At 31.2% G+C, this 14694-nt stretch overlaps 1 protein-coding gene across 1 annotated transcript in view; it reads right to left on the reverse strand.

The window, feature by feature from the left end:
- Positions 1–810: 810 nt before the first annotated feature.
- LOC126818177 (stAR-related lipid transfer protein 5) overlaps positions 811–14694 on the reverse strand; it is a 47485-nt gene continuing 33601 nt past the window's right edge. The window contains exons 4-6 of the mRNA XM_050545421.1: positions 9139–9253; positions 5955–6048; positions 811–4450 (exon numbers count right to left, since the gene is read on the reverse strand). Of these exons, the coding sequence (XP_050401378.1) occupies positions 4297–4450; positions 5955–6048; positions 9139–9253 (363 nt within the window). The 3' untranslated portion in view covers positions 811–4296. The remainder of the gene's footprint in view (positions 4451–5954; positions 6049–9138; positions 9254–14694) is intronic.

A 14694-nucleotide genomic window follows, 5' to 3' on the forward strand; every position in this document is an offset into this window, starting at 1 on the left:
TTAACAGGCTACACCACCAAGCGTGCGAGTGCAATAGTAGACCAAACAATTACCGACACTCCCATGGACACTATCATCGTGGTTCCTACAGCGCTAGCGCTGAAATCGATGTCTTTTATATTATGTTGTCATATATAATACTTGTTTTTCTCAGTCATTTAACAAACCATCGCCATTAAAATAAACAAAACAAAAAGAACAGGTTTGTTATTCTAGTGCTGCAGGATCAATATAGATTAAACTCAATTTTTCGCAAAGAATAAAATCGTTCATCCAAAGCGCTGTTATGGCAACCAGTTGAACTGTGCATTGTTTACAAATAGATTGTCAAATACCAACCACGTTCGTTTATATTAAGAATTAGGTTGACGCTCTTTAAATTAAGATTAACTGTACTGAATGATTTCTGTTGTGATTGTTGATTTTTAAAGAAAGTGTAGGCCATCTTAATCAGCTTTATCATGCCGTCCGCAAAATGGGGGGGGGGGGGGGCGGGGCGACATTCATGTCATGGTTATAATAGTTGCATCGACAGATCTAGGTGACTCGAATATAAATATGCGGTTCCTAACACAGCTTATTACAACACAAGATACCTGGCATGGGGGTAATAATACGACCTTATTCGCCATTACTGTATTGCTGATAATAAGTTCAATGTCATGAACACATGCAATATATCAACTCGTTATCTATTGCTCTCTTCCGGAAATATTAAGCCGCTGATGTAGGCTTACACGTACAGGCTGACAGGCTAATATTTTTTACTGGAGATTATTTTAAAAACAAACAATTTCGGAAAAGTTTAAATTTAGTTTTGTCATTAAAATCAAGCTGTTTATTTCTCTCCAACATGGTCTCTCATCCAACCCAAGAAAATATTTTTAGTTTGGCAAATGTGGGTTTAACCAATTACAATTGCTTTATAGCCCAAACAAGAATGTTAATAAATGTTTTTATTTTATTATTTAGACAAATGTGGACCTTTTGAAACCACTAAATGATTATATATATGTCTATTGAATATAACATTGATTTAAAATGGCCAGTCAGATATTTAACATAACAAATATTTATTTTACAAATGGACTAGATTTAAATATATATTTCTAATAACTAAAAAGAAAAGGTTCATTCTTTTAAAATACATCAATTAAAGTACATTCAAATGTATAATCCGAACAAAATGAATATCCTAAAATTGGCTATTTAGTGTATTGAAAAAATATATTTGTGAAAATCTTTAAATTATTTAATTAAATATCATTTGTTAGTATACAACCTTAAGACTGGTAACTTCTTTTAGACCATATTTTTCTGCTGAAAATGGCAAGTTCTCTTAATACTGGCATGTTATTTTGTTTTTAAAAATAAAGCACTAAAAACAAGGGAAAACAATCTATACTCTTAATTTTGTTTCTGTTGTCCAAAAATTAAGTTTATTATTTACAATGAATTTTCAAAACACAATAACTGCAGTTTGATACACTGATACAACACATACATGTATAAGTAAATAATAGCATAACAATAGTTATCTATTGAGCAACTGAAGAACTTGGCCTTGGTGGTGAAACAGTTTTTCAAAATTAAATAACTTTTTTACTTCTGCTTTCAAACTCAATATATTAATACTAGGGGAAGAACAAATAAATTCTGGTAAATAGATTCATGTACTTATGACATACATATCTGAGAGTTCAAATAATTCAGAAAATCTAGTCTTTAGCTTGGCTCAATAATTTGTGATGATACACTATCTAAAGAAACAGCACCATGTAACAATGGCCGACTTTTTTGTAAGGTCATTACTCTATGTGAAACAGATAGTGTGATTATATCAGTCGCGGCTATTTGCTAATTAACATCTTTGAAATAGTTTCAAGTTCCCTTAGAAGCCTATTTGTTAAGGATGTCTATTTTCTGAAACATTAGGGGCCATCTAGAGGTGTAAAAGTATGCCAGAAATTGTCACCAACTTTCAACAATATTTTTATCATATTGCTTCATAACCGTAAATGTATTATGGCTATGGATGGAGCTATAGGTAATATCTCGGAACAATTTATCTTAACAAAACAAAAACTAAATTTCAATTTCCTACCAAATATTAAATGTTCAAGTGAGTAAATTCTACATTACATCTCAAAAAGTTTCAATGTCCAAGGGCCTGCATTCTTAACGACAAATAGCACTAAAATATACACAGTAAATAATAATAATAAAATATAGCATATACCTGGGATATAATAATTCCCTGTATTTACTAACAATAGACAGTAAATTAAAACTAGAATATACAGCAAGTTCTAATTACATATATAAACATAACAATACATAAAGCAATCTAACAAAAGATACAGATAAATGCCATTTAAAATATACAGTTTTATAAAAGCACTACCAACTCTATGCACAATCTTAAGTAAAAGCTGTAAAGAATGAATTATTGCTTGACAATTTATTGTATTGTTTACATTATAAACAACTTACAGTCAATGTATTATAGAAGAAATACTCTTAAAAGACTAGATTTTATTTAATTAGATCTGATGTATCAAATTCTTAAACCTATATTAGTTTAGATTAAATCAATGTTGAGAAAACAGTGAGTAACTTGAACTGTAGGGGTGAGGGGATATCATAGTGGTGAGTTATATATATATAACTTCATATTCTTTGCAGAAAGGTTACACCGATTTGGTTTCTGTATAATGTAAAAAACATACACTTCTATATATAATTTACATTCGCATACAAAAGATATTTTAAAAGTTGGTGGCCCTCAGTATCAAAATTTAACCATTAATAAACAATAATTTAACTATACACCTGTGCTAATTAAGATAAAGAACTATATAATTAATGTTTTTTATCAAAGAAGTTAAAAGTTATAATTCTTGTATATTTAAAATATATAATTTAATTACATGATGATGTTTGACAACTTGATAATATTACAAAATATCATAAGATGATAACATTGGATGTGAATGTGATCATTCAAACATGAGATATGAAAAATGTTTAGATTTTTGGCCATGTCTACTAAAAAGTCATCAAAACTTTAATATAACATACATGGTATGCATATTATACAATAAAATTTCCAGGGCAGAATTTTTAATAGATGTTTTGCTTTTTAAAATTTTGTACAAAGTGCTCTTTTCAAAAATGCAAAAAAGTCCATTTAACCTCCCTTTTACAAATCTATTTGCTTATTCCTCGTAGGCTTCCACCTATCTCACATTAGGTAAAAATGGAATTTATTTGTAAAAGAAATGATAAAGTACTGTTTTTAAAAAATGAAAAATATATAATTTAAAGATTTTGGCATCTGCCCTGGTGTTTATCATATTTTCGAAAAATACTTAAATTGACAGAGTTATCTCCCTTTAGTCTCCCAAAACTTAGTAATGTAATGGACGCCTAATCATTTGATTAATTTATCTTTTTAACAGAAAAATATAACCAATATAAATATTCATTCTCGGTATCCCGAGCCAGATAAATATTATACTTAGTCTTTATCTATAAAATAAGAATTAATATTACAATAATTAACATTCCTAAGATAAATTTGATTCATATTTATTTAACCTGAACATGTACTTTGAGGTCAATTTCATTGTTCTGTTGGGAGTATATGGACATAATTAATAAATAGCATTATGATTTGTTACACTCTGAAATAGATAGACTTATCTTTAATAACCTGATGAGCTATAATTCCAATAAACATTTTCTTTATTTAAATTTTAAAAACACTGAAAGAAGTTAACACTGTAATAGGAACTTTAAATGGCCATAACTCCTATGAAGAATGATAGATTTGAATAATTTTTAAACAATATGATTTGTGGTAAGTTCATTTTACCATCTAAATGTCTATATTTGCTTTTTAATATGGAATAATCAATATTGTGCTTTTACTAAGAGATTGTGACTAAAATGACCCTCCTTTATTCTCCAAAAATACACCTCAATTCAAAATAATAACATGTACACTCAACATACTTCCCTACAAGAAACAATAATTTAAACTCAATATAAATAAAATTGATCAAGTTCAAAGTTCATAATCAGTTGTATTTTGTGTTTGTAGTCGAAGGACAACAGACTTATATCTTCTAATATTATCTCCCTTTAGTATTCAGCTATGGCAATATAATGACAATTTGTATTGAAAATAATATATGTTTGAAATGAATATGTATAAAATTAATTTAGACATTACACAAATTTATTTTTTTCTCCCAGTATTTAAATATATTAGATATATTTTAGATAACTGAATTATTGAAGTTTGCCGTCATCTTTTAGGCATTGTCGTAGATTGGTGAAGAATTCTGTCATGGAGCCTGGAATGGCAGAATCTACTAAAGCTCTTGGTAGCATGCCTCGTATATCCGGTTGTATTAAACTAACTAATTTAGTGTGACCGGGTTTGCTGAAATACAGATAAATAAAGAATAATGTAATAACAATTCTATCAATAATTTTGATTTGAAAATCATCATTATTAAAGACTTCAATTGTGGAAGTGGGATATCGGTCCCAAAATAGGTCACTTTTGTTCAGCATTTACAAAGATATGCTGAACTGAACATTTGTCAATATTCAGCATCTTCTGCACACAATAGAAAGGATAACACCAAACAACCCTGCACCACCTATAATATTTGCTTTTTAGTCCAATTGAATCCATAATGGGATAAAATCTCATGTAAATCAATTAACTTTTACCAATGAAATTCTTTGAATGTCACATTTCATTGAAACAAAATAATATAAAACTTCAAATAAGATTACCAGGATTGTCAACCAGCGGCTGCCAGGCAGGATACGCCCACATTTTGCAACAGATGGATAGAGAACAAGCTAAAAACAAACACGATTTTTTGTACAATCAGGGGCAAAAATCGAGAAAGTTATGGCCTTAAATCTGCAAATATCAAAAGGGACTGAGATCTTGGGGATATAAAGATATGTTTTAAGTTTCATCAAAATCAGATAAAAATTGTGACCTCTAGAGGGTCCACAACCTTCGTATTATACACGTCTACACAATTTGCATACAAAGACCGATCATTTGTCGGGCAGTTTCATTTCAATTTTCCCGAAATACGACTTAATCTTCAATATGGTGGAATGGTGATGTATTTAAATGGTTTTTAAAATCGGAAAAAAATTGTGACCTCTAGAGAATCCGCAAGCTAAAAATGCGATTTTTCGAACAATCAGGGGCCATAATCTAGGAAGTCAAGTTCACTTATCCGCGATTATGAAAATGAACCAAGATCTTAGTGTGTAATGGTGATATATTTTTTAAATCGAATAATAATTGTGACCTCTAGAGGGTCCACAAGCTAAAAACGCGATTTTTCATACAATCAGGGGCCATAATTCAGGAAGTTATGGTCCGATATACGTGAATATCGAGAGGAACCGAGATCTGTGGGATATAAACATACATTTCAAGTTTAAACCAAATCGGATAAAAATTGTGACCTCTACAGTGTTCACAAGCTAAAAACACGATTTTTCGTACAATCAGGGGCCATAATCCATGAAGTTACGGTCCGATACATGCCAATATCGAAATGGGGTTTAATCTTAATGGGGTCATTGCTTTATGTTCTAAATTTTATGAGAATCAGTTCACTTTTATTGAAATCACAAGCAAATGAAATGCCTATTGATAAGCATTATTTTAAGACAAAGTACAGACATTCTCCATTATTAAGTCCCAGAGTTTTTCTTATCATATGGAGTGGTCAAAAGCTATAAACAGATCTTTCTCCACCAATGAGACCAACTAATCTGGTGTGGCACATCGTGTATTACTGGGTATATCGAGAAACCAAACCAAAATGAATGACTGTGGACAAAGTGGAATAATGGCATCTGTATGTCTATTTAATTTTTACTGAAGTCTTTAAAGAGGTACCTACTCTGGCATGCTTAGACAAATCAGACCACAATGATGATTCCATCCTCGTACAAATTTTTTATCAGCAGGACATTCAGCATAGTCTACACTTACACCTGAAATCAAACATATTTATAAGAATTTAATTTTAGTGCTATAAGCTCTTTCAAAACCTTATATATGCTAGATATGTTTATCTTGCCTGAACATATTTTCTATTAATGGTTGATCTGTGATAAAAATTGCTTCCTGTAGAAAGATATTAAAGCTCACTTGATTGTGAGAATTGAAATAAAAACCGAGGTTAAATACAATCTTAACCTCAATGTTCAAGGATAGAAATGGGTTATCCTGTAGACATTGAATAAATTTAAAGGGCTTAAACTAAAGTTCCGATTAATATAGTTTAATAATTTTAGACTGATATACTATTTGATAAAACTATTTTTAGTGTATATGGTGTGAAAGTTTATATTTGCCTTTTAATCTAGAAAAATATGTTTTAATGGTATTGTGTACACTATTCTTTTATATTTTTTTTGTCTGAATGCTAGAAAACATATGGAGAATTTCTGTATAAAAGCAAGCAACACTGTTATAGTACATATCAGATTCAACTAATCTTATAACTTATAAATTAAAAGTTATCAAACTATGGAACCTACAGACCACAAAAAAATGATTTTAATATCAAACAATATGTCCAACATCTTTCAAAATTAATTTTCAATTTCTGAAGACCTACATATTGTGGAATGTAGAATAAAGATTTGAAGCCAAGTTTTTGGTGTAACTGTATCTGTGTTTTATTGTAAAATGTGATGGGGTATATTTTATAACATAAAGGTAACAGGTGGTATACAGCCTGATTGACATCTTCTGAAATCTTCTCTCAAGTTGATTCAGTCTACAAAACCAAAACTGTTTGTTTTCAGTCTTAACTTAGAAAAAAAAAAGATTAAACAACATTAATGCTCCTATTATCAGATAACGATGAACTGCACATAATATTTCATTAACAGTTTGAAGGAGGGGGAAACCAATAAAGAACAAATGATATTTTTTTTTAATTTTAAAGATATGCTTTGGAATTTGTTCGAAATTGACTTTGTTCACTTTGGGATTAGTATCCAAATTCAACTTTTTATGTTCTAATTAGTGTAAATTAACAATACGATTTCAAACAAAGTTGCTTTAAGAAAATTCCTTAATCCACATTAGAGGGTGATGTTTCTCCAAGATCTTGCTGAATTCAAATTGCAGCTCAATCTGCACCCTATTCCTTTTTGTCGGCTAACCAAATTCTTATCTGTATATAAGATACTTATGGAAGGCATACGGGTTGAGATAGGGTTCTTCTAACACAATATTGTTGACAGAAATTTATATGTATACATTTAAGCTGTCCACCCATTTTCTGTGTGCAGTGAAAAAGGGTTCAGGTATATGTACTTTATCAGTTAGGGGTAATAAGTCTGATAAATACAGGTGCAAATGTGTTCTAAATTCACAGGGAACTTATTTACCCAATTATTAACTATTTCAGCAATTTTGATGAAAAATCTGTTAAGACTTTAACTTAGCAGACTTAACATGAATAATCACATAAACACCTCAAAATTAAAAATCACTGAAAATATGAGCAAAATCGGCTAAAAATCTTCACCCTGTTGAGTGAGTACAAGTAAGTATGGACTGACGGGCAAGGGCTATGACAATGTACGACCATATGTCACATAAACATGTCGGGATATAATAAAATTAACAAAAATATTCAAAATGAACTTCATAGTCCCCCTTTAAATGTTCTTACAATATGGCATTTGTATTATTTGTAAAAAAAACATATGTACAGAGATTGCTGGTCATATATAAATGTTAAGGTGTCAGAAGGATTGATAAGGGAGTGCAGCAAAAGTGACATGAACAGAGATTAGGGTGGTGAGAACATCAGAAACCTTATAGTAAGTACAACACAGTACATACCTATCTACAAATAGCATTGTCAGTACATGTTATACAACACTTAACAATGATTAATGGAAGCATAAAATCACACTATAAAAATCCCTAATTAATTCTGAGGTATAAAAACACTACATAAAAAAACCCATTTATATTGTCATAAAATTCCTTTTTTTTTACATTTTTATGCACTTGTTTTTGATATCAATTTATCTTATAAGTTTCGACATTATTTTTTTCAATGTTGAAGTATTTCATAATGACTGATGATGCATCTTTTAATTAAGTTGTGATTTTTAAAAATATTACTGGTATGTAGCAATGGTGAATTTTCCAGTATCTAACTGATGGTTTTGATTGTATTTGAGATCTATACTAACAAGCTAGAATAATTAGCACAGCTTCTGCAATGAATAAATTAAAATATTTCAAAATGGGAATAAATCTTGTGCACCAAACTACCCTTTAAAATTCCTGAATACATTAATAAATTAGTATCACATTGTAAGATTTATAGATGCCTTCTCATCTATAAACTGCGTGATTTGATGATATATTTGAACCAAAAGTATATTCAAACTAATTTGTCTATCAAAAGTTTGTTAATACCCCTCAAAACAGTTTAATCTCAAGAAACTACCCCTCAAGCTGTAAAAAGCTAATTTAAGCAGCCTTGTTTGTCAATTATCTTGACTGAAGAAGGGTCCATTTGTCATTACTCATTGTCCATTTACCGTATATATCAAATTCGCTGTCCATTTACCATATATATCAAACTTGTTATCCAATTACCATAAACATCAAAGTAAATTCTTGATTATCCCCTGGCCACATCTTTTTCGCTGTTTAATCACAGTGTCTGTTGTATGTGTAAGTCTATCACTGTTCGCACAACCTCTAGCCATTCGATCAATAAATACCATGCGCTCGGTACATGAATCGAGCAGACAACAAGTTGACAGTTGGTCAGTTTGTGACACGGTTACATGTTTGTCCTCTGGGCGCCCTTGGCTGTTTTTCAAGGAGTCCAGTATTTTCCCAGTAAGATTGGGCGTCTCTACTTTTCATATATACTAAATTTGCCATACTTTTATTAGAAATAACCTATAAATGAAATGGGGTTTAATGTCCTACTGTTCTACTCTGACTGGGCTAATGAAGATGGAGAAATAACCTATAAATACTTTCTTGGGAATGCATCTTTAAAGAAGATACATAACCATCATTATTTGTATTCATACCATTTGTGGAAATTCCATCTTCTGTCTTTTTGGTCAAAACTACATCAACAAAATCTCGAGGGGATATCATTCCCATACATGCACTGTCTGTACATGTCCGATTGATTCGAATATCCTGAAAGTAAACATATATGTATATAAATAATAGTAAATAAAATAGAGTCAGATGTAAATATACATTCTTTACAGAGTAAACAACAAAACAATTTCATATGTAAATAGTTTTTAAAGCATCCCAATGGGTACACTATCTCAAACTTTTCAATTCATGTAATATATACAAACATCACATTCTTTTTATTGGTGGAAATTGATAACTGCACTATAACATAGCAATCTATAACTGTATTATATTATCCTTAAAGTGTATTTTAGTAGAATATCAGTTTTTATCAGCATGACAGGTATATTATACATGTCTATTGGTGATGGATCAGACTGCCGGAATATTATATTAGCTAGACTAGAAACACTGTATTCCTGAAGCAATGGCCCGAGAAATCCATCTCTGGCCATTGCTGGATTGGCTTCTGATACTTGAACTTTTGAGGGAGTGTGTCATATATTCTTCCTGTTCAATCAAATCTATCCCAAGTACAGCAACATAACAGCCCTTTGTTTAATTTCGGGTCGTCCCTAAAACTTTGGACTGTGATATAAGGTATTAAAACGGTGAAAGTATTGTTCATCTCCAAACAGTATTGTTTACATTGTATCCATTTTGATAGCCTCGTTTGTCACGCAATTAGTTTGTCTGCAATATTCCGCTATGTACTGGTTAATTGAGCGTAATAAAATCTTGAGCCATGACGTAACGTTATGTAAACATATTTGGTCCAATTTTGAGCTCTGTTTAAAGGGTAATGATATTGTTACGCAGTTAGCTATTGGTTGTTAATCTAACTATTGACCAGTTATAATTTAGAACTGAAATTCGCTTCCATTATAGCAGTGTTAAGTAGGATTAGGTCTAATCAAATGAAACACTGCGAGGAGTATGTAGAAACACAGACCATGAGCATTACTCATGCACATATCCAATTGAAATTTCTGCAAAAGGTGATAAAATGAACATGCCCCAATCTAGCCGCAGCTGGCAATTGTTAGCCGACCTGTTCAGACGGACAAATTTTAAAAACTGGTTTATTTTCCCCACTTCTATGTTCAGACGACACCAGTGAACATCTAGTGTAATGTTTAAAAAGTTATTGGTCCTTTATAAACTATTACCCGTCTATTGACATATTATTTTTTATAATTAAAGTTTTACCCTAATAAGTTATCAAATTATTTTCAACAGTATAAGGATGGTAATAATCACTTCAACATTTTCAGTGAAAGATTGTAGATTTTTAATATATACGTTTAAAGATACATTGTCCCGAAAGTATTTATCGGGTGATTATTTTCCAAAAAAGTTTGGCAAATTTGGTATATATGGAAAGTATAGACACCCAATCTTACTAGAAAAATACTGAATTACCCAATAAACACTCATTCAAATTGATCCACTACGAACCGAGAACTAAGCGATTGAAATTTCCGCCTAGCCTCAATCATCATTACTAAAATCAGTACGATAAACAGCATAGGCACGATTATCCATTTAATCATTCAATCGTGAAGGAAAGTTATGCAGTAAATCGGCTCATAATTCACTAAAGATCGCAGGCTAGCGATGCCATCTAGAGTTGATTATGGTCTGGATAGGTTAATTAATGTCTAATTAAAATTTAGATAACATTTCAGGCCTAAAGAAAGACCTGCAATAGATAGATTTAGCTTTTGCATATGGTATGTTTAAACAGTGGAAAAAGAAGTTGACAGAAAATAATTAAGAATTTACTTAGGCCTCAATATGTATGGTAAATAAATGTAGACAGTAAGTAATGAAAAACACATTCTGAAAAATGTATGGTAAGGTGACAGACATGGCGCCATGTCTAACAACAGTTTATTTATAGCTATAGGTATCTCCCAGCGAATACAAAGTTTGGAGAGGGTTTTGAAGCAAATTTGTGATAGGTTGATTAGTTGGAATATGTTTTTAGTCCAAAAATATCATCAAATCACACCGTTTGTACACGGGAAAGTATCTTAAAGATACACCAATTAAATGGCAATAAAAAGTTACCAAAACATTTTTTTAATATTTCAAGTACCAACAAATATTCATAATTCATACTTTGTTTAATACAGTAAATCATATGTATAACAAAATCCTGCTCTCTTTAAATGTATTATTTTTGTACTGAACAACATTTAAATAGGATATCTTATTATCACCATCATTCAATTCAAGCTGTATCACATTCACAGAAAAAAAGGTACCACTCTAGAGTTCCAGATAAAGCTAACAGTTGGATATCTATTCATACTAGAAATTTATGACTTTATTTAAACAAGGAAAACAATCTTTTTAACTGACATAGGTTGGTACATAGAGATATTGATTATTTAATACCTGACAGCCGTAGCAAGAAGGGGAGGATAAGGTTTTGTAATGACATCTCGGTAGGGGTAGTGCCTACCACAGACAGCACCAAATTAAAGGACTTCCAGTCCAAAGGTCATATGCGAAAGAGACCTGTAGAACTTTCTGGGTCAATGGAGCACCCCCCCCCCAAGAAAGTTTTGCAGTTATGAGACTAATATGCACTAAAAATTGCTTAAATTATATTTCCCATTGACAACTCACATTTTGTGCCTTCAAAGGTCATTATACTAATCTAGCTAAGGTACCAAATATTTATCATTCTATAATCAATAATAAAATCTTTGTTATTTAGGCTTTCCTGCTGGGGGAGCCATGCAGGCTCAGTGCGTAAGACGTTGGCTCTCTAACCTGTGTTGGCCGAGCGAGAAAGTTCATCTGGGTTTTCCGGCATGGTTTAATCTTGTCAGTAGTGCAGGACGAAGGGCCTAGCATGGGACAGTGTATAGTCGTTTGGATGGTACAGAAAACCGAGGTCCGTGTACACATTGGAATTGGAATTTGATATAAGAGTAGGCCGTATCGCCGCTGTCCGGGCAAAAATTCCCTCATGGCACACTGTATGGCGTATGTACATCTCCATTAGCCCAGTCAGAGATGAACAGTAAGACTTTAACCCCCATTTCATTTCATTCCGTTTTACTCTCCTGCTGTAACACATAAAGCCAAACAAGTTGAAAATTAATATTTTGCATCTTTGACACCTCTCAAAAACCTCTCTCAAGTATCAAATATTGATTATTCTATAGTCAATAAAATTTTGTCGCCTTCGGCCATAAGTGTCCAATTTTCTATCAAATAATACAGCATGTGTTCAGGGTAGTCTTCTTTTAATATAAAATATACCGTCTGCAGCTTATTATATATTGCTATTCTATAAATTAGACAAAGATTTTCTCATGTTATAATAATGTAGTAGGGAATCAATGTTAGGTGTTTAATATACCACACCCAATCCTGTAAGAAATGTAAACACAGTATTGGCTAACTACTATAACAGCTGAAACTTTCTTACTCTAATCTAAATATCATATTATGTAATGATTAATTCGTCTTTAAAAGCCATCTTGACACATTCATAAACCTAGTCAGCTGCAAATTAAATGACATTAGAGGGCCAAATGTCAAAGTTATATAGGAATAATGAGTTACTTTTTTGCAGGAGGGTGAAAAAACTTTGTCTTTATTTTGAATGTGTTGAGAGAATGGTGGCTTCAACTTCAACCATCCTTTCTAAATTTAAAGCTCACTGAAATACATCTACCTATGCCCTATTAATATACTCTTTTTCCTCATTTTTAGCCTAATTCTCACATATTAAAAAGAAATGCAATGAAATGAAATGGGATTTAACATCATTTTTTTCTGGCTTTGGTCCTGTTATAGATTAAAATATCTTTATGTAATTTGAGAAAATGCAGGCTAATACATGCAAAAAAGTTTTTGCTAATGTATAGATGTACCGGCCAAACTATTTTCATGTTTAGTTCTTCTATATAAATTGCCAAAATGATGATTTATTAAAAATGTCAAAACTTACAAAATTAGAAGTGAAGGCTTTTGAGGAGACCTACCAAATACTTTTGAGTTTTAAATTATCTGTTTTCCCCAACACACATCATTGGACAGATGGACAAAGGTGGCCACATTTCAAATATGTCCTTGTGTCAATTTTTGTAAGTAAAATCTACAAGTAATATTTCATAGCAAGCAAACCATGTTATCAATTTCCATCATACAGTATGTTTTGACATGGGTAGTTTGGTCATCAGAGTCTAGACTGTTTATCTGTTGTCACTTCATGTACATGTATTTCAATGTCAATCAGTTCATAAAAATTTCTCAAACTCAAATAAATTGTAGTATTGTTTTGCAGGAGGTCCATTGCACTGTTTCCGACAGGAACATCCTGTCCCATTATATATAAAACTATAAACAATCAACATGTGTTGTATTGTCTAGGTTTACGACTTTCGTCATAATACATTGTGACCTTGATCAAATGTCAATTACACTTGTATCTACAGTACTGGAAATATTCTACTTCAAATTACATAAATGAAATAATAAATAGGAAACTTGATTATGATATGTCTTTCACTAATTAAAGCCCATTAACATGCCAGAATAAAGGGTAAATATAGAGTACATATGATCATACACAACCACAAATACTCTTTATCAGAAAAAACATTTTGGTCCCAAAATTATTTAAATCGAAAAATTCTTAGTTCAGATCATTTAAGTTGACATTAGTTTCTATTGGTACCACACTCCCATCTTTATATGCCATGGACAAATAAAGTAATAATACTTCTTTTATCTTTTTTCCAAAAGCCAATCCATTTTTCATACAATTTTTGTTAATACAATAACAACAGTCTTTAAATAAAGATAGGTTGCAATGCAACGAAACATACGCTCATGGCAGCTAAGTCGTCCAAGCAGTCAACAAGAGTTGTTTTATATTTTTTCTATTGTCGGTAATGAAACATTTATAATACACTAAAATCTGATTAAGAGTAACAACTCATTAAGTAATTATCAGAAAATCATTAGACTTGTTTGACTTTTAGTTCTGCCCCATGCTAACATTTAGTATACGAAACATTTAATATCATGAATTTAGCTGTTCAAGTTATCAAAATTCATTGAAAATCAATACACTTGTTAGTCTCAAGACCTTAAACTCTGTTTATCAATCTAAAATCATTCGGATGAAAACTTTGGTCTCTAGAGCATCCACAAGATTTTTCAAAGTGATCAAGTGCTATAACTCTGGTAGTTATTATCGGAAATCGCTGAAAATCAACAGGCTTCTTCATCTCATGACTGTAAACACTGTGTATAAATTTAAAGTCAATGAAACTTTTATAATACACTAAAATCTGATTAAGAGTAACAACTCATTAAGTAATTCAGAAAATCCTTAGTATTTGTTTGGTTTTTATAAAGTTCTGTCCCATGGTAACATTTGGTATACGAAACATTTAATATCATGGATTTAGCTGTTCAAGTTATCAAAATTCATTGAAAATCGATATACTTGTTCGTCTCTAGAC

The sequence above is a fragment of the Patella vulgata genome, chromosome 4 (genome assembly GCF_932274485.2).
Source record: "Patella vulgata chromosome 4, xgPatVulg1.2, whole genome shotgun sequence".
Classification (NCBI taxonomy): Eukaryota; Metazoa; Mollusca; class Gastropoda; family Patellidae; genus Patella; species Patella vulgata.